The sequence below is a fragment of the Ascaphus truei genome, chromosome 1 (genome assembly GCF_040206685.1).
Source record: "Ascaphus truei isolate aAscTru1 chromosome 1, aAscTru1.hap1, whole genome shotgun sequence".
Classification (NCBI taxonomy): Eukaryota; Metazoa; Chordata; class Amphibia; order Anura; family Ascaphidae; genus Ascaphus; species Ascaphus truei.
In genome coordinates, this window is record NC_134483.1 from 371,390,244 (window position 1) to 371,411,613 (window position 21,370).

Sequence of the window (21,370 nt, forward strand, 5' to 3'; positions counted from 1 at the left end):
AACTGATGCATGAAGCGCATCACACTGTACATCCCTTCCGTTCGTGTACTAAGGGACTTTGAGGCACGTTTGCCCTGCGTGTGTCAGCTTGTGAATAGTGCAGTGTCACTGAGAGGCGTGAGGGAGGATTTAAGTGAGACGCATTTTTAGAATTTGTAACAAATTTAGCAACTCTGTCTCTTTTTTCCCCGTTTCAGACTGGTGTAAACATTTCTGGCTAACAAGCTTTTTTCCAGTCCAAGAAGCAGGATCTCTCTAAAATAATGTGAAAATAGTGATTCTTGATTTTTGTGGGGGGAAAACAACACAACACACTAAAAACACTTATGGTAAACTATTCGTGACACCTCCTCTCGGGTTTTAAGATCACCCATCCCACTTTTAAATAGCAGGTCCAGTTACGCACCTGTGAATGACCAAACGATTGAGACATTTCTCCCTCTATAGCAGAGGTAAAGAGAACATTTGCTGAGCATGTTACGTCCTGTACTAAGGATATATACATTGGCATGATTACAGGCTAAAAATGCTTTGGCTAAATAATTTAACTAAAGTACCCTTAGAAATTTGAAAAAAACGATAGGTAAATATCTTTTTGCCTTTTGTTGTATACATTATGTCACAATCCCAGTAGCCCTCCTTTTGACACAAACATATATTGTGTTGTGGGTTTCAGTTGTAAGCTTACAGGGGTTGTGATGGCTGAAACTATTAAACATACCTGATGTTCCATCCGGTCCAAAGGGGGACTGCACCTCAATATAGCAGGGCATCAATGCATACTTTTCAGTGCCCTAATAAGTAAGCCTCTCAATGTGCAGCGATGCTGCTCTCCTCTTGCGCCTGGAAGATTTCAATTCCATTGATCTGAATGGGACTGAAAACTTCTTGAGTAAGGGGAAGACGGCTGCACACCATATGGAACAGTGGCTGTAGCCCCCAAAGAATATGAGAATTGGAGTAACTGCAATATCCAGCAGCTTTAGGGCAACTGTTTCCGATTGATGGCATGTTGAGTAAACATAAGCTATTTACAGATCTGAGCACTGTGGGCTAGGTTGTATATAGAGCTCAATATATTAGTTATTCATCTATTAGGCTTTTTATTATATTTGACATGCCCCTCACATTCCCCAAATTCAAAACACATTACACTATATAAAATAATAATAATAAATAATAGCATGTTCTTGTATAGCGCTGCTAGTTTTACGTAGCGATTTAAAGAGTCAGGTCCCTGGCCCAAGGAGCTTACAATCTATGTATGTGGTGCCTGAGGCACAGGGAGGATAAAGTGACTTTCCCAAGGTCACAAGGAGCCGACATCGGAATTGAACCTGCTTCAAACTCAGTGCCAATCAGTGTCTTTACTCACTGAGCCGCCCCTTCTCACTCCTTAGGATATAAAAGTATACAATATATCATATGATTATATCATTTTCTTGCAATGAGGCAACATAGGATAAATAGGATAAACAAAATCCTTACTGGATGAAAAAAATCCAATGATGTGGGAACAATGAATATTCGTTATTGATTTTTTTTTTTTTTATCTCATTAAGCTGTGTATTTCTAAAATGGAATCAGTTTCCAGTTGGAATATGTAGCTGCATCAGAAACCTTTTCCAAGAGTCGTGTTAAGGAGGAACAGCAGGATTTTCCAATGAAAAGGCTTCATGAGGAAATCATCGGGCTATCAGTCTCAGCCTCATCCTGACTCCTGTTGAGTTCTTGTGTTTATTGTCCTTTAGGGTCACGTGCTACATGGAGTCCCCACTGAGGTTCTCGATCCCATGTCAGCATCAGAGTGCTCATCCCTTGTCCTGTTCAGTGACAAATGGCCTTCAGTGAAGTCCCTCCATCCTAGGACCAAAGCAATGTGGCCTTTTGAGTGCAAAGAGGGGTCAGCAGTGCATTGGCACTCAAGAGGTTAATGGCAGTCACATGTTTAGTTGGTCAAATATTGGACACCTAAATATTTGTAAATAGTTTTTCACATTTTTACCATTCCCGTGGCTAAAGGAGCGATCCAAGCCACTTGTTATTTTCTTATTTTTGTGACATATGATTGAGGCAGGGGGTCTCCAGAGCTGAACCCCGTTAATTTCAGTTGCGGGAACCACCTGCTTCCCAAGATACAGACCTCTAAAGGGGGTGCCGGTATGTCAGCCAAGTTTAAAGCTCCCGCATCACGCGGGCCAATAAGAAGCCGAACCTGATGATGTCACGGCTTCCTATTGGCCCGCATGGCGCGGGAGTTTTGAAACTCCACCATTACAGGAACCATGGTTGCCGAGTGGAGCGATTACCAGCATCCCTAAGGAGGTCTGTATCTCTAGAAGCAGGGGTCCCAAGAGCAGAAATTCACGAGGTTCAGCTCCGGAGACCCCCAGATTCAATCCTATGTTAAAAAAAATTTTACCAATAAAATTCCCGCTTTAATATATTATTTGGTTAGTCAGAACTTTTTATCCTTGTTATGTCAAACAGATAAATATAAGTCCAACTGACCCGAAAAAAGGGAAACATTTTTTCTCTTTCCAAAGGATATAAATAAGTCATGTTTATAAGGAAGCCAATTACACTGTTAAGTTGTTTAAATATGTCACGCGTCACGTGACCGGGAGATTTAAATGCGCCTGTAACTCGGGAAGCAGGGGTCCCCAAGGCTGAAATGAATGCAGTTCAGCTCAGAAGACCCCCTGCTACAATACTCTGTTATTAAAATTGACATTAGCACTGCACGATCGCATGTAAGAGCCGTGCATGGAGACGCAGCGTCTCCGTGCAGCTCTTCCAGGCTGCAGTTGAAGCAAACAGTTTAAGTGCGATAAGTCTTGGGAAAAAAAACAAGTAGTACGATGTTGCATTTTTTTTAACTGAACTTTAAAAAATTGGGATTTTTCTTAGTGATTACCGTTTTGACAATCATTATTTTTATAGTGCGGTAAGAACATGCAAAATTGCTCGGCAATGCACTAAACTTTAATAAGTTTAATGAATAAGCCCCTTAATGTTACTTTATTGAGTTTAGAAGATACATGTTAATGCAGGGGTGCACAAAGTTTTTAACTTGCGCCCCCCCTGCCTGCTCAGCTCCCGGCTCACGCTCCCCCCTCCTCCTCGGCTCCAGCGTCAAATGATGTCGCAGGGTCATGGGACGTCTCGTTGCCATTGGCGACGCGTTGCCGAAGATAATGTAGGAGAAGCTGCAGCGTCTCGCGCGATCCCCCCGGCATTTAGTTTAAATGCCTTGGGGGAGAGCGTGGGACCTCTGTAGCTGCCGCGCCCCCCTGGAAAGTCTCCCGCCCCCCCTGGGGGGCACAACCCTCCCACTTTGCGCACCCCTGTGTTAAGGTATAACGTGACGGTAACTTACATGTGGGATGTGGGAACATATACAAAACAATAGCTCACTGTCTCCCGTCCAAGTCTGTCCCGATAACTGCCGTCAAGGCCTCTGACGGGTGCTAAGAGCCCTGAAGTCTGCACCTGACTTCCAGCATCGACCAGCTGGGCCCTCTTCCTCCCCCATCAATCAGTCATTACCCTGCTCAACAGCTCATTCCCTCCAGCCCCCCATGCCTAACAGTTTGGTTGTTGCCCCTCCCCGCTCAAAGACACAGAGGCCTATGTCCTTGGCCATGGTGAAGCTGTTGGTGAGCCAGTGACTCACTGCCGTCCCATGCTGTCTCTGTACTGGCACTATGCTGTGATTAGGATTATCTATTCTGGGACCGGACATATCTCCCCCCATGCACTTGTCAGAGGAACGCACCATGCAGAGGAGTGACAGGAATTCATGGCAGCTAACGGGATGACTTGAACGGCCCGCAGGACTAAAGTATTGTTGTGTTGATGTTGCCACATCACACACAAACGTTTATGGGTGTTTTCTTACTGTTCTTTTATTTCCACTTGCGTTATCATTAAACGTCTCTGCACTATGGAGGGCTCTTTCTGCGCTTTTATGTTTCAGACGTTTAGTTCACTTATTAAATGTTTTGCACAGGTCCTCTTGCACTGCCATTTTTTTTTAACTTCAGCCCTGATAACCAAGCACTGGAATCTTCTGTGAGATATGAGCTTCCAAACAGCTCCTAACATGAACATCAGGTCATGTACTGTATGTTGCATGATATTTGTTTTTGTGCTTTTTGCACTCAGCCTTTCGGGCCTAAATGGAAAAAGCTATTAAACATATCTTAAAACAGGTAGTAACTGCTAAAAATGGCATTCGGCGTGTTATAATAATAATTGTTTGTACTTGCATAGCGCTGCTAGTTTTACGTAGCGCTTTACAGAGACATTTTGCAGACACAGTCCCTGCCCATACAATCTATGTTTTTGGTGTCTCAGGCACATGGGGATAAAGTGACTTGCCCAAGGCCGACACCGGGAATTGAACCAGTTTCCCCCTTCTTTAAACTCATAGGGGGTTATGCACTAAGCAGTGATAAGTGGGTTTTCTGGGTGCTATGCTCAAAGCAGTGAAAAGTGCTTTTAAGTGAGATAACTGCCATTATAGCGTGATACTGCCTGCTGTGAGATTCACAAAGCAGTGATAACACTGCAGTATCGTGCTATAATGGCTACTTAAAAGCACTTATCACTGCTTTGTGAATCTCATAGCAGACAGTATCGTGCTAGAAAGGCATTTATCTCACTTAAAAGACTTATCACTGCTTTGTGAATCTCACAGCAGGCAATATCACGCTATAATAGCTTTTTATCTCACTTAAAAGCACTTATCACTGCTTAGTACATAACCCCCAGTGTCTTTACTCACTCATTTTTGAAGCACCATGTTACCAGAATAAACTTCAAAGGAGGCAATCCCGCATAGCTGGCCAAAATACAACCTTTTGTACTGAATATAATAATTTAATTGGCTTCCTTAAATAAATGTAACTGTGCTAGAAGAAAATATTTGGCTGCTTGTGTTCCTTTTTTTTTTTTTAAACATCTGTTTGAAGCAGGGGTCTGCGGAGCTGAACCTCATTACTTTCAGCTGTGGGGACATCCTGAGATACTTATTTCCGAAGGGGGTGCCAGTATCTCGCCACAGTTTAAAGCTCCCGCATCATATGGGCCAATAGGAAGCCGCACAGGATGACGTCACAGATTCCTATTGGCCCGCAGGATACGGGAGCTTTGAAACGCTACCGTTACATGAACCCAGCTAGCAAGCCGGAGTTGCTACCGCTCCCCCTTACAGAGGGTAAGTATCTCTGGAAGCAGGGGTCCCCGGAGCTGAAATTAATAGGGTTCAGCTCTGGAGACACCCCCTGCTTCAATCCAAAGTTTGCAAATGGAAATAAAAATGGGGAGAAACACAGCTGCTTGGATAGCCGCTTTAAGACAGTTTGACTGCTTTAAATAGTGCTGCGTTAAATTTGTACTGCTGTTAGAGTTAATGATATGCAAAAGAGTTAACAGGAAATTAATGTTGGGTTATTTAGGCCTTACCTTGTTTTCACATATAATTAGCTTGGTGGATATACGTTATTCAGGGAAAATAGCGTCCATTATGAATTTAGATAACCTAACGTTATTTGCGCTGATTTAATGGAGCTCAGTGTATCTGGGGGCGGGACGCCAGGTGTCCGGTATTGACCTGTACTGTCCTGTATTTGGACACTCTGTCCAGTCTCTGAGTGTCTGTCTCTGTGTATTTGTTCTGGTGTGTGTGTGTGTGTTTCTGTGGTTGTTCTGTGGGGGGAGAAAAAAATAAAGGGATTGGGGGGGAGAGAAAATGAAAGGGATAGGGGGAGAGAAAAGGTGAGGGATGGGAGGGAGAGAAAATGAGGGATGGGGGAGGGAAAATGAGAGGGGTGGTGGGGAGAGAAAATGAGAGGGATGGTGGGGAGAGAAAATGAGAGGGATGGTGGGGAGAGAAAATGAGAGGGATGGTGGGGAGAGAAAATGAGAGGGATGGGGGAGAGAAAATGAGAGGATGGTGGGGAGAGAAAATTAGAAAGATGGGGGGGAGAGAAAATGAGAGGGATGGTGGGGAGAGAAAATGAGAGGGATGGGGAGAGAAAATTAGAGGAATGGGGGTGAGAGAAAATGAGAGGGATGGTGGGGAGAGAAAATGAGAGGGATGGGGGTGAGAGAAAATGAGAGGGATGGTGGGGAGAGAAAATGAGAGGGATGGTGGGGAGAGAAAATGAGAGGGTTGGTGGGGAGAGAAAATGAGAGGGATGGTGGGGAGAGAAAATGAGAGGGATGGTGGGGAGAGAAAATGAGAGGGATGGGGGTGAGAGAAAATGAGAGGGATGGTGGGGAGAGAAAATGAGAGGGTTGGTGGGGAGAGAAAATGAGAGGGTTGGTGGGGAGAGAAAATGAGAGGGTTGGTGGGGAGAGAAAATGAGAGGGATGGGGGGCGAGAATGAGAGGTGGGGGGAGGTGATAGAAGATGTGGGGGGAGGTGGGTGAGAGTATGACTGCAGGTGTGTTATTTATAAATGATCTGACTGTTGCGTCATTTATTCTAAATTTCTCTCCAGGTGCACATCAATTTGTACCATTTCATATTCTATTTCGTAAAAACATTTCGGGGAGGGCGCTTCGTCCCCAGACTTTTTTTTTTTAACGAAATAGAATATAAAATGGTGCAAATTCGTGCATACCTGGAGAGAAATTTAGAAAAATGACATACCGGTCAATTATTATAGTTCCGACACTGGCACTGATGTGGTAATGTGAGGCTGGTAATGTAATGTTACCACTTGTTACTGTAGGTAAAAATGGGAAAACAAAGAGCTTTTACAAATATTTAAGTATATACTTCTATCTAGAATATGACGTAGGCACTAAAAACAGTATTTAATATGTCATTGAGTTGAAGCCAAGTTTTTTAATCCACAGAAAGTCTAAAAAGACAGCCATATTTTTCTGTCTTTGATACAGTATACAAAACAAAGGCAGTAACAAATGTTTAACATGATTTCTCTTTGCTCTTTATCCCATTTAATAGCATACAGATTATTTCCCTTATTTAACGTACATTTTGTAATTTAGTTTGTGGTTAAATTATTTTCACAATTTGTAGCATAACAGCAACATATACCATGTACAAAAGAAATTTTTTAAAGAAAATAATTCCGCATGAAATACAAATTTGCAGCCTAGAAATCGGCAAGGTTTGATAAAGAAATTGGCTAAAGCATCGTCACTATGCAAGGTCACCTTGCCCTTCACTTACTGCCATTTATGGTAGGTGCTGTGTAATTTGTGTAATTCTGGCGAAATTGGTGTCAATCTGGCAACATTTTGCAAATTCTCAAGAAATATGGAGTTTTGTGAAAATTTAGCAATTTTTTTTTTAAAACTGACAGAAAATTTTGCTTATCTCCCGTCTTGAAGCCGTTTATAGAAAATATGATGATTACGATGGTCGGTTTTGGAAGGCTGAAAAATCTTATTTTCCAGCATTATGCCTCAAAGCCAGCAAGGAAAAAAAGGAAGAGGAGACCTACGCAAATGGTTCTGCAAATAATTCAGTCCCTTAAATGCAAACGGTTTCACCTCCACTTCATATTTAAAAACTCAATTAGTGGATAATTCACATCTGTAGCATCACGGAAGTTTCATTCTCCAGAGGGACATCTGGAACCTCCTCATTTTATTATTTTTATTTGACAGATTTTCATTGCATTAAAAGCCCTGTACGCAATCCCTGGTGATCTTCTGCAATCACTTGTCTTTTGCAGTGCGCCTTCGCTTTAAGATCATTCAGGCGTTTCGGACACCATGCATCTAAAAACATTGCTGGGTATACAGCATAAAATACTGCTGCTAAATCTTACCATCCCTATAGATGTCGAAATACAAATATTATACTTTATTTCACCACGCTGATGGGATCAGTCATTAATTTGTTAATGTAACCTTGTTTCATAAAGAAATCAAAGGTCACTAGCAACCTGAGCTTGACAGGATACTTTTCTGTCTGTTAAACCAACTAGGGATTATTCACGTATTGACATAAGCATTCATTTGCTAATTTGCTGGGCACTAAACAGCTAAGACCCTAATGGGCTACCCCGCCCCCCCCCCCCCCCCCCCCCCACACACACACACACACACACACACACACACACACACACACACACACACACACACACACACACTCTGTATCCTGTGCATCTATTTAGAACACATATGTTTTCCCCTCCTCCGCAGGCTTGCTAAAGGGCAATGTTTTGATCGCCTTTAGGATAAGAATGAGTTAAATGGACCAACATTTTAGCCTTGGCTCTAAAAACCGCCTCTTTTCAGAGTCCCCTCAGCACCTGCAGCAACTGGGACATTTGCACATACATAAATAAATAAATTAACAATGAATAAATAATTTAATCCAGCCACACAATGTCACCTTACAGATTTGATCCTTTGCTTCTGCCTGTGCGTTTGTCGATTTCCTAATTCTTTTTGATAAAGTCCTCAGATACTTTGTGACCGTCAGGCAAATTTTGGTATTGTTTTCGCTTGATTAGTTCTGTATGACCTGAGGTCGCCCTTTAAAATCCACATCTCTCAGTCCAGACTTGGAAAGGCCTCCTGGATTTTAAAAGGGATGCAAAGTGCCTGCCATTTCTCCGGACAAAAGCTTGGAAGGTCTGCAGCATTTAGCCTTTTTAAGGCGACCGTTTTGCTCGGTGAAGCGCAAATAAAACTCATTAGGCGGCACCTTTATTTCTCTCCCTAATATGTCACGTTGGCCTGTGGTGCCGGCTGCAGAAATGTAGCTTCAGCACTGTACACTTCATATATTACACCCTCTACTGTTATTCAAAGCGGTTTAACAGGTGTTTTGTGACTCACTTCCTTCTGGTGGGTGGACAACAAAAATGGCCGGCCGATGGTCTGCAAGTATTGTACATGTTAACGCCGGGAACCTGGAAAATAAAATCAACCAAAACAGAACATAAAAGGAGTTACCGAGCAAATGGACTCCTGCTCTAATACCGTCTTCACATTCAAAGTTACTCATTGTACATCATTTTAAAGACACAACCACCATTCAGTGCGCTGGATATTCCTCCCATTTGTGCACGTACATTACGGAAATCATATTACTGATAGAAAGCTTTCTCTCTTGTATTTTCAGGAGAGGAGTGCCAAGTCTTTTTGACGAGAAGTCTGTAAGAAGCTCTGTGAGTGAGCTGGACTCCCATGGACATGAGAGAACTCCAGGACAAGTACCTACATATATTTCCTTTTTAATTTCAGTACGGATTAAATGAGTGTTGTTTTCAAGTACTTGACTCTACCGCACTGCCAGAGATCGGTATCCTAATTAACAATAATGGTGGTTCTCAAAACCCTTCTTGGAGACCCCTGCCCATACAGGACAATTTAGTTTAGAATTAAGTGTAACCCCCTTTCCATATGCCTAAAGGAAACTGCAGGCGACTACGCATGCTGCTGTACCTGTTGCTCACAGGAGGCCTGAGCCTCCGCTTCTGGGAGACTGGGGTGAGCTCTCTCTCTCTTAGTGCAGAGCCTTCGCCTATGAGGGATCCCAGCGTTGGCGGGATGACTCCTCATAGGAACCAATACAACCAGTAATAACTATATCACACCAGATATGTATAACTCGTCTTTACTGCGATCCCACAGTATGCAAACAATACAATACACACAATACAATAACACAATAATACAGTACCACAAACCCCCGTGTGTTTGCCCCAAAGTACTGAGGGTGCCTGGGGCACCTAAAACACCCGGTGTCCGCAGACCAATCCCCACCCCAAATGTGAGGTAGTGCTACGCCCCTGTGAAGTGGTGGTACACGGTGGGTACCTTCCTGGTTAAGGGCCGAACCAGGGAATACTTGGGAAGCGGTGTTCGATCTGGTCCCACGCAGCGGGGCCTCCAACATAAATCCCCTCAACCTTATCCAGGGCGTGGTCTGTGGTGCAATCTCCAGCAGGATGATCCTTCTCCTGTGCTGCCACGTGCAGCCTGGTCCCAGGCCGCAGTCTGCCGTGGAACGTCCGTCCACCGGCACGGTAGTGCGGATGTGATTCTAATAGGAGGGTCCCTATCTAGGCCTTCCCTACAACTCCACTCTTTGGGGAGATCGGGGCCTAACTGGGGCCTTAGGGCAGAGTTCTGGCCTAGTCCACGGGCTTACTGGCTCCCTGGACGCGTCCGTCCTCTCTGCCAGCTCCTACAAATCTGCCCGCGTGTTTCCTGTCCCGTGGAGGATATCAGGAGTCTCTCTAATGGCCGCTTTCTCCTGATTGGTTAAAGCGGCCCATGTGACACACCCAAGACTTCTGGGAAATGTAGTCCCGAAATGCCACGATGGCCACCACCACTCTTCCCGATCGCGCGGAGCTCTGCCAGCTAAACAGCTGATCAGTCCCCTGCACTGAAGGCGAGGTAGGGGACCCTGCTATATAAGTTATTGCAGTTTTTTATATGAATCCGATACTGGTCAGTTGGTCCAATAACTTGAGAGGGTTTAGGAGAGGTTGGAGAACCATTCTACATCAAACTGTCCAATCATACCTACTTATAAGAGACAATCTCTGATAATTCTACAGTAGTTTATCACCAAGTTCCACACAATCTATGCATTACATTTACAGAGCACACAGTAGTACGTAGCGAGGAACAGCTGCTCTATTAAGTCTGATTTTTGTTAAACTTTTCAGAACATATCATACAGACTTTTCTTAGAGCTGCACAGGATCACAGTGTAGAAACAGTTCGATTTCAGCAGCAATTTCAATGTGACAGTGATTATGATAGTAAAGCACTTGTTTGAAAATTGAAAATGCGTGCTAACAAAATGCATTTAGATTAGTATTTTTCAAGGTCAGACATTTGGTGTGTTTCACAATTAAATACATGATTAGGATGAAAAACGGAAATGAAAACTATTTTCGTAAAAACAAATTATTTTGTATTGGGACTGCATCTTTAAATTAAAGTACTGCATCGTTGTATTATAAAGTAAATAAGCACTATATACAGTTCCATGATGTGCTAGAATCATCTCCCTGGCCATTTTTAATAAAACATTATTGTAATAAAAAAATCTTTTTTTTTAAAGGCGCTACCCTTTTCTTTTTCTTCGACTCACCGCCCCCTTTTTTTGTACATGTATGGGAAGCAGGGGTTCTAGAGCTGAGTGACGCTATTTCAATCTTTAGGGACCCTCTGGTACACGTGATGCTTACAGCTGAAGGTAGCACCGGTACCGTTCCCTACAGATGAAATAAAATGCCGGTTTAAATATCTCACACGTTGCACAGGCCAATAGGAAGCCTATATTGCAATGGAATGTATCAAATCTGTGTCTCTGCTACTCAATTGTTTCCTTTTATTTGTGGGAGGGAGGGGGGGGAACAAGCAGTCTGAGGTGGAGAAAACTTTTCTCCTTAACAATATGCACCAGATGTAAGAAGCTTGACAAACAAATGTGTTACATATGCTGTAACCAGGAGAAGAAAAATAAATGTAGCATTGTGCCAAAACACCATTGTATTTGTGTTAATGCATGTCCCCCTAACTATATCATAAAACCAAGCAGCAAGCAAGCACATAAATTCCACCTATGGAGTATGTGACTGTATAGCGTCCACGCCGCTCACAACAAAAGACACCTGTAAGAATACAGGTGGGCGTTAATACCATTATGTCTGCATTCGCCGCATGTGAAAAAGGGACGGGGCTAATGCTTTATTGCGGGCAGTAACATCTGCTACATCTGTACATTATTCATCTTTATTTTTTTCTTTCCCCTCTTTTTTTTTCATGAAGTTGTTCAGGATTATAAAAAGTCTGCTTTACAACAACTATCCAGCAGTGGAGAAGGAGTTTGAGGATCTGGATGAAATGAATTCCAGGCGTCTCACTCAGGAGAATATGTACTTCCTCCTAAAACGGTACGGTTCTCCTTTTCCTAGATTGTTACACGGAGCTGATGCTTTACTTCCTTGTATACTTTTTATTTCATTGGGGAATAAATTGAACAAAGTTCCCTTAGGGTAGCGGAAAGGCGATTTCTGCAGTCAAACTGGAAAAAGAAAAGCAACTCTCACACAGAGAGAAGTACAGTATAGTAGATATCGCTAACACAAAAGTGATGTTGGTGCATCCCATTTAAAGAGAACAAATTAAAACAGGTAATCCTGAAACACCTAAAGGGCCGGATCCATAAAGCTCCACTAAATCAGGACTTATAACGTGACGTTACCTAAAACAGGACTGGACGTTTTGTTCCCTGAGTTAACGTGGTATCCGCAAAGCTAATTATATACAAAGACAACATCCAAACTACATCTCCCATAGGCTTAATGTCATAGGCTTAATGTTATAGGCTTAATATCACATTGTTGTAACATAACATCGCGTTATCGTCCCTGTAAGAGATGTTTGCAGAGGTACATTTAATGGAGACCGATTAGGGTGAAATTATATCTTGGCTTTATTGCGCCTGTTCCTTTAACAAGGAAAAACATACAAAAACAAACAAAATAAAGGCCTACTCCACTTTGGAGGATAACTAAACCTTTACTCCAGCACTTTGTAACTGGGTGGGTAGCTAAGCTGGTTACCACCCTAAACACACACACACACACACACACACACACACACACACACACACACACACACACACACACACACACACACACACACACACACACACACACACACACACACACACACACACACACACACACACACACACACACACACACACACACACACACACACCAGTCCAACAAGAAAGTCTTTCATCTGTTATTGTTGTAGCTGTAGGGGAAGGCCTCTCTGTTCTCCTGGGTCAGCATCCTTGTGTGCTACAGCACTCTCTGTGTCCAGGTATACAGGCCTTGTCCCCTTGTCTTGCTGTCAGCATACAGTCCTTTTGTGTGCATCAAGACATCATATTTTCCTCAGGTAAGCCCAGTTGTGGGCTAAGGAAATCTCTGCAGTCCTCTTTCTCCTTATATCAGCCAAAATGTGAGCTAAGGAAATCTCTCTCCTATTTCTCACATCAGGCTTTTTCTAAGAGTCCTAATCAGCCAGGTGCAATCTGGTTGATTGCCTGTGTGCAATCAACCAGCATACTTCTGGATTTAGAGGCAGTTTCTCTCAAACAGTGATAAGTCCCTGTTACAGTCCCATGCTATGTCAGTCTTGACGTTACTCATATGCAGAACCAGAAATAGGGTTTTTGCTGCGGTGGGGAGATAAAGGAGAGGAAATAATGCTGGAAAATAAAAGCTATGTTACTTAAATTATGCCTAACTAATGTATAGTGTTACACTCATCTAGACACTGCAAAATATTATTTCAGTGTATATAGGAGTAACACCAAGTTTAGGTGTAGCCCCTGTAAGAAAGAGTGGGCTACTTCTCCTTCTCCTACTGGAGTAAGCCCTGGTAAGGGCAGGCGCCAGTAGTAACCATGGGTTTCCCCCCCTCACCAAGCCCTGCTTTGAGTGATAGAGGTAGGTCCCTGACTGTGTGGAAGGCATAGACACAGGGGGGGGGGGGTGGTCCTGCTGACATCATAAGGGGCAGGGCTGTATCTATTTAGTGGGCTGTCCTGTGTGTGCGTGTTCAGTTCTGGAAGGTGTTGAGTCTGAGGAGTTCGGTGAGAGTTCTGTCTGTGGAGTTGGAGTGTCTGGCTGCACAGTCAGAATCTGGAGAGCAGTGTGTCTGTTCTGTGCAGTGAGAGAACCATCAGCCTGAGAGTGCTGTTGGAGCAGAGAGAGAGAGAGAGACGATCCTGTGAAAGCTGAGCGTTCAGCTTGTCAGTCTGTGGAGAGTCTGGAGGGAGTCTGTGGAGTTATGTCCTGGGAGCTGAGGAGTGACGTGCTGGTCTGAAGTGGAGTAGGACCCAGCAGAGCTAATGGCTGTACTGAGAGACCACGTGTAGAGTGAGAACGGTGCATGGAAGAGATGCTCAGAGCCCCATCTGAGTAGAGCTGATACAGCTACAAGTGGACCAATCCCCCTCACTCTGCAGGGAGTGAGGGGGGATATCTAGCCTCACCCATAGGGCCTACCCTGGGGGTGGAGGCAGGGGTATTGAGGCCCCATCCAGACCATCCTGCCGGGATACAGTCTGGAGGAGAAGGAGGGAGGAAGAGACCTTGTTCATATGTGGAACATAAGTACTGCTGCTAATGAACTGCTGCTGTGTATGAGCTAAGAGACAATAAAGACATTGCTGTTTTACACAAAGAGACAGTGTGAGAGCTGGATCATTTGCCCTGGGACCAGGGTTTTCTCTGTAAGGGTCCTATCCCACATCCCTGGGGCTTGTGGAGATGGAGGCGCTGCACCACAACCACTAAAGAATGGAGGCATATACCTCAGAAGCCTGGCCCTGTTATCCCCCACACCAACGCGGGAGACTCAGGCCTTCCTGTTACAAGCAGGTATGCACCACCATACACATGTAGCCAGCCCTCAATACACCTCAGAGGCACGATCTGTGTCTGGGGGGGGGGGGGGGGGGGAGAACATGGGCTACATAGGCATAACTTAAATATCGTAACGTTAAGTCCATGCATTAACCTTAATGGACTTAGGTGGATATGGAATTTTATGATAATGTCATGTTAAGAGACTTTACAGAGCCTTGTGGCTCTGGGCCAAAGAGAGATATCGGATCAACAGATAGCAGAATATTGGAGCACTCTGGACATGCTTGTATAAATACAATATTTGAGAAAAATACTGTATATGGCTGGGAGACAATAAATAGTACATCAATACAAAACTATACCACCTGTCATATAATCAGTTGCTTGTTATTATACAAATAAAGTGCAAATGCAGAAAAATAGTAACTTCCTTTATGAGGTTCAGTATATCACTGTGATATGCAAGCACCTCGATCATAACATATATTTCAATTTAAGCCGTGATCAATGACCTCCTAACAGTCAAACTGCAGCCAAACATAAAACAGACCTGCCTTGCTATAAAATGAGATTACAAGGGCATTGCACACACCAAATATATACAGTGATAAAAGCAAAGCAAGATATAATATCCCCAAAAAACATATAAAGAAAAAGAGTATCACAACATGAACAGAAGTTAATGGAATACCAATGAGAGAAGAGGTGGATGGTCAAACCATAGATTTATAATCCTAATGCTTCAGATGGCAGCATAGTGCGGCATCTCAGCCCAAAGTACTGTATGTTTCTTCGTAAGGTGTCAAGAGCAACTGGGCATCCAGAAGTGTATTCTGCTTTTCAGTGTTTTCCTTGGGTCTGCATGGATTTGGAGTATATTTACGAAAGATTGAGCAATGTATAAATTGGCGTTGTCTGTGTTGAACGTTAATTTTAATTACTGACCTATTTAATAAAGCCATACTACCAGTGTTAATGGGCTATTTAATGTTGCAATATGTATGTCAGCAATAGTTTTAATGTCGTGTATGCAAATGAGCAATTAAAGCCAAATTATTTATTCACATGCTATTCGCTAAACTCTGATACCTGGTGATATCAGGCTCCGCCACAAAAATATTGCTGATTTTTCCGAACTACCTCAGACGGGCATTAGGTCTATTTTACATATCTATGTAATGACCACTATATACATAGGCAAGATTAGCCAACCTACTGTACAGTAGAATAGGTGAATACATAATATTAACATTGTCAAACTTGTTAGCCTCTTAGTAGCCGGCATGGCCAACAAGTTATGGTTACCCATGACTAACTGCCATTTAAGGCTTAATATTTGTGTATGTGGTTGTTATGATTTTTGTGTTGTATTTGTAGGGTAGTTATGTTGTATGTCTCCCTCTGTAATGTATTTATTTATTTATAAAATATTTTACCAGGGAGTAATACATTGAGAGTTACCTCTCGTTTTCAAGTATGTCCTGGCACAGTTAAGACAAATAATACATGGTTACAAATACAGTTACATAAATGAACAGGGTATACATTATATACAAGACATTGCATGCACAGTTAAAGAAAATATATATTATGAGCGTATGAAACAGTTACAGTCCAGATTAAAATGTGAGACAGCCTTAGATTTGAAAGAACTTAAACTGGTGGTGGATGTGAGAGTCTCTGGTAGGTTGTTCCAGTTTTGGGGTGTACGGTAAGAGAAGGAGGAGAGGCCGGATACTTTGTTGAGCCTTGGGACCATGAACAGTCTTTTGGAGTCTGATCTCAGGTGATAAGTGCTGCATGTGGTAGGGGTGAGGAGCTTGTTCAGATAGCTGGGTAGCTTGCCCATAAAGAATTTAAAGGCAAGACAGGAAAGGTGAACTTTGCGCCTAGACTCTAGTGATGACCAATCTAGTTCTTTGAGCATTTCGCAGTGATGTGTGTTCTAGTTGCATTGGAGAACAAAACGACAAATTGAATTGGAGAGGGTGTCAAGTTTGCTAAGGTGGGTTTGAGGTGCCGTGCCATATACTATGTCTCCATAGTCAATAATTGGCATTAGCATCTGCTGTGCGATACACTTTCTGACCAGGAGACTTAGGGAGGATTTGTTCCTGTAAAGTACCCCTAGTTTGGCATAGGTCTTGGTTGTCAGGGTATCAATGTGCATTCCGTATGTTAAGTGGGAGTCAAACCATAAGCCCAGGTATTTAAAACTAGTGACAGGGGTTAGGGTTGTGTTAGCGTTGGTTCTAATCAGGAGCTCAGTCGCTGAAAGCTTTAAAAATCTAGTCTTGGTCCCAAATACCATTGTTACAGTCTTGTCAGTGTTTAAAAACAGTTTGTTTTGGGAAATCCAGTTTTCGAGTCTCAAAAAGTCAGACTGAAGTATGTGTTGAAAGTCCGAGAGGCTATGGCTGTGTGCATATAGGATTGTGTCATCTGCATACATGTGTATTGAGGCTTCCTTACAAGCTGTGGGGAAGATCATTAATGAACAGTGAGAAGAGTAGGGGGCCCAGAACAGAGCCTTGCAGGACACCACAGGTGATATCCAGGGGGTTGGAGTTAGAGCCTGAGATGGACACATGTTGGGATCTTCCTGATAGGTAGCACTGAAACCAGTTTAAAGCATGCTTCCCTATTCCAGAGCTCTGGAGTTTGTTAAGCAGGATAGCATGATCAACTGTATCAAAAGACTTTGCAAAATCTAGGAATACTGCACCAGTGAGTTGTCCCCGTTCCGTTCCACACTGGATTTCATTGCAAACTTTCAGCAGGTAGTTACGGTGGAGTGTTTGGGACGAAAGCCAGATTGGAATTGGCTAGGGAAATTTGTCTTGGTATAGTAATCGCATAAATTGGGAGTGGACACATTTTTCCATGACTTTGGATAGAATTGGGAGAAGTGAGATTGGCCTGTAGTTTGAGACAGTGTTTTTGTCCCCACTTTTGAAGATTGGGACAACTCTGGCAGTTTTCCAGGTCTTAGGGATATGGCCTGCAGACAGGATAGAGTTGACTATGGAAGCAATTGGTTTGGCAATGGCTGGGGCACCAAGTCGTAGGAACCTAGATTGTAGTAAGTTAGGTCCGCATTGGCTGCTTAGTTTTAGTTTGAGGAGCGCTTATGTAATCTCCTCTTCAGATACTGGGCCAAATTGAAAATTGTGGGCAGTGTTGGGAGGGGGTGGGGCTATGTGGGTACTCCCAGGATGAGATTCAGGTTTGTGGTTTGGGCTGCGTTTCTCTAATAAGTTAGTGGCACACCCCACAAAGTAATCATTGAATGCATTTGCAATGTCAATGGGGTTTGTCAGAGTAATATCCCCCTTAGTGATATTACTTGGTTGTTGATGGTTAGGAGGCTGGAATATATTGTTGATAACCTTTCAGAAGTTAGCTGGGTTTGATGTATTTTGGTGGAGATTGTCAGAGTAATATTGTGCTTTTGCGTGCCTTGTGCACATGTTCCGCAGGCATCTGTAGTGATTGAGATCCTTGGTAGTGCCAGTTACTTTGTAGCTTTTCCACAAGGTATCCCTGAGCTAGTAGAGTGCAATAAGGTCAGCTGTAATCCACGGAAGGTGGGCCCCCCGTACCCTTATTTTGCATAGTGGAGCATGGGTATCGCAGAGTTTTAAGAACTCGGATTGGAAATAGTCGAGCGCAGAATCAGGGTCGGGAATTAAATCGATTGTGTGCCATGGGCAGTTGGTAAGGTCATCCAGAAATTGTTGTGGGTTAAAGTTTTTAAATGTTCTAGTGAGGAGAACTTTAGGGCTTGAATGGGGCAGTTTAATTTTCCTTACACAGTACACTATTGCATGGTCACTGAAAATATCAGGAAGGATGCCAGAGGATTGGATTCTGCTGGGGTTTGAGGAGAGAATCCAGTCTAGCAAGTGTAGCCAGGTCCCCCCTTGCGCACTCACCCCCTCCTTCTGATACGCGAGCCGCGCCTTGTTGGTAGTTGCGGCCGGTTGCTAGGGACGCGGTCGGGCCGGTTGCCGGGGACGCGAGCGGGCCGGTTGCCGAGGCCGCGTTCGCGTTGCTGGGGTCTCGGCGGTCCGCGGAGCAGGGCGCCGCCATTGCAAGACAGCTTGCGCATGCGCAGTTAGAGCAGGTGCGGGAGAACGCTAGTCAGCTCGCGCATGCGCAGAGGTAAGCCCACGAAGCCCTAGCCTACCAAGGAAGGTATTGGCCAGGGACTACAGATCCCATGAGCCTTAGGGAACCCCATGTGATGCCAGGGAGCCAATAGGGCTGGAGGAGCTCCCTGCTTGCAGGGAAAGGATACATTTCGTGGGGTTTTTGCACACAGCAGTTGGTGACTGGAGCAGCTAGGGGAAGGAGGTAGAGTGCAGGAGTCAGTGACTCTCTGCACTAGGCCAGTAATTCCCCTAGGCCCCAGATAGCCCTGAGTCACACTAGTTGAGTGTTGTAGGGACAGGCCCTAGGTTAGGGACCATGCCCCATTAGCTATTCGCTAGTTAGGGATCCAGCGGACGCTGTGTTTCCCGCCACGAGGCTTGGGCTCAAGCCCTAGCCTTAAAGAGAGCTGGACTATCTGCACGGAGGCCGAGCAAGCTGTGACTGTGGCCTGCGGGCAGCAGACAGATCCTCGCCAAGGTACAGACGGTGCGGAGCTGCGGTGATATTTTCCATGCTGGAATTCACCCCACGCGTAGGAGGATATCCCGGCGGATCCAACCCCAGTGGTATAGCGGCACCCGTGGCTGGAGCCCGGGCAGGTAACCCACAAACTCACGTGCACCAACAAGGCTTATCACCAGACATAGTGGCTGCGCAGTCACACACACACATTGGTATATGACTTGGGAGTGCGAGACATTGGGTTGGGGTTGCTGGACACAGGGTGGGATCACTCTTTGGAAGGTTAGCGTCCGCCGTGACGCATATGGTGTTAGCGTCCGCAGTGACGCATAAAGTGTGGGCACCCGCCGTGGTGCAGAGGTAGAGTGGTGTGGTATACTGTGATTAGTGTCTCCTCTATAGAGGGACACGTGTTATATGAAGTGTGATATATCTGTGTTATTGTGTTCTCAACTAAAAGCTCTTTGGTTATATCACGTATGTGTATTTGGTTATTGGGATTGTCCTGCGAGGAACCACTCCCCCTCTGGTGGGAGCCATCGCAGGTGTAGGCGCTGCATCGAGTAAGTGGTTACTCATTAGAGTATAATTGCCCCAGGTTCCCCGTGGCGGAAGCTCAGCCCTCCTGTGAGCCAACAGGTTATGCACCACACCGAGTAACAATATATGTTTCCTGCACCCACACAGTATAATCTGCGATTGGGGGGGGGGGGGGGGGGGGGGGAAACCCGTTACACAAGGAATGGTTATGCAATTTCAGGTTTGTCCATGTGGGTTGGGAAATGAGTTGTGATAGGTTAAGTGACTTGAGTTGTATCTGGATTTTGTGGTTTTTAGGGTCAAGCCAATTGAAGTTGAAATCCCCAAGAACTAGCAGCTCACTCTTCTCATTCAGAGAGGAAATGGAGCCAAGAAACTGGGTGATATCAGTAAGAGATTGTAGAGAGGCGTTAGGGGGGCGGTAGATGCCAGCAAGCAAGATGGGCTTAGAAAAGGGAGGCATATTCTGCCAACTAGAATTTCAAAAGAGGGTGGGCTTGAGGGGCAATTTAACAGTGTAAATTGTAAGGTGTCTGCAATATAAAATAACACCCCTCCTCCTCTCTTTGACCTATCTCTCCTAAAAATAGATTATCCCTGAATTGGTAGCCTCAGGCATAGAAAGTGATGAAATCATTTTCTGCCATATAGTTTGGTAAGAAATCCTATTCTATAACCTTATGGTAGAAAAGTGTGATATCACCCATCTACAATTACATCGCTAGTGCTGATTAACTCTGATTTCTATGAGTAGTCGCGTATTTGTATCACTAATATTTATGAATAAATTATTCGTAGTGCATACAGCGGTAATTCTAAAAAATAATGATGCAATCCTATTTCTTAATAACCAAGTTTTAATGCAGCAATATTGACCATTAGTGAATCTAGCTCTTTGAGCCAGTCTGGGACCAACTCACATTAAGTAACTTGTTAATATATTTATTAGAATAATGGAGGGGTTGGGGAGAGACAGAGGGGAGGTGACTCTCGCATCAGCCTAATATACAATATAATGATTAATAACAAAGGTGCAATAGGGGATAAGGAGTAGTTATGAAGTGAAAAGAAGAAACACCCTTTAACAAGCACTCATTGTAGTAAATGATATGATGAATTGAAATTAATAAGTAATACTTTATTATAATAGTTAAAATAAATGGTAGTAAATCTAAACTAATAATAATAATAATAAACAAAGGTGACCTAACATATAAACCAAAATGCACTATACATAAACTGAAACGAAGGGGAAATCAGTAGCAAATAATTACTTAATAGTAGTGAAGTGGCTCACAATTGCTATAAGAGAACCCCTAGGTCCAGCACTAGAAAATAATTTAAAAACCTGTACTTTTAAACAGGTAGCAAGAGACTGACCATCATGATGATCATAAATATATAACACGTGGATGTTCCCACAAAAACCACATCTGGCACAAAATAATACCAAACTAAAGTGTAAAATAACACCGTCAGTTTTCCCTAGGTGCACAGCTGATCTCAAAGCACCTAGACTAATGATTGCAGATACACATTAATATAATGTATCTCTATTCATTATTCTAGGTGCTTTGAGATCAGCTGTGCACCTAGGGAAAACTGACTGTGTTATTTCACACTTTAGTTTGGTATTATTTTGTGCCGGATGTGGTTTTTGTAGGAACATCCACGTGTTATATATTTACGATCATCATGATGGTCAGTCTCTTGCATTTATTTTAACTATTATAATAAAGTATTACTTATTAATTTCAATTCATCATATCATTTACTACAATAAGTGCTTGTTAAAGGGTGTTTCTTCT

General features: G+C 43.6%; 1 protein-coding gene across 2 annotated transcripts in view; it reads left to right on the forward strand.

Moving 5' to 3' along the window:
* LOC142501025 (EF-hand calcium-binding domain-containing protein 6-like) overlaps positions 1-21,370 on the forward strand; it is a 153,806-nt gene that overhangs the window by 100,017 nt on the left and 32,419 nt on the right. For both annotated transcript variants that reach the window (XM_075610271.1, XM_075610279.1), the window contains exons 14-15: positions 9,116-9,206; positions 11,785-11,909. In XM_075610271.1, coding sequence (XP_075466386.1) covers positions 9,116-9,206; positions 11,785-11,909 — 216 coding nt within the window. The remainder of the gene's footprint in view (positions 1-9,115; positions 9,207-11,784; positions 11,910-21,370) is intronic.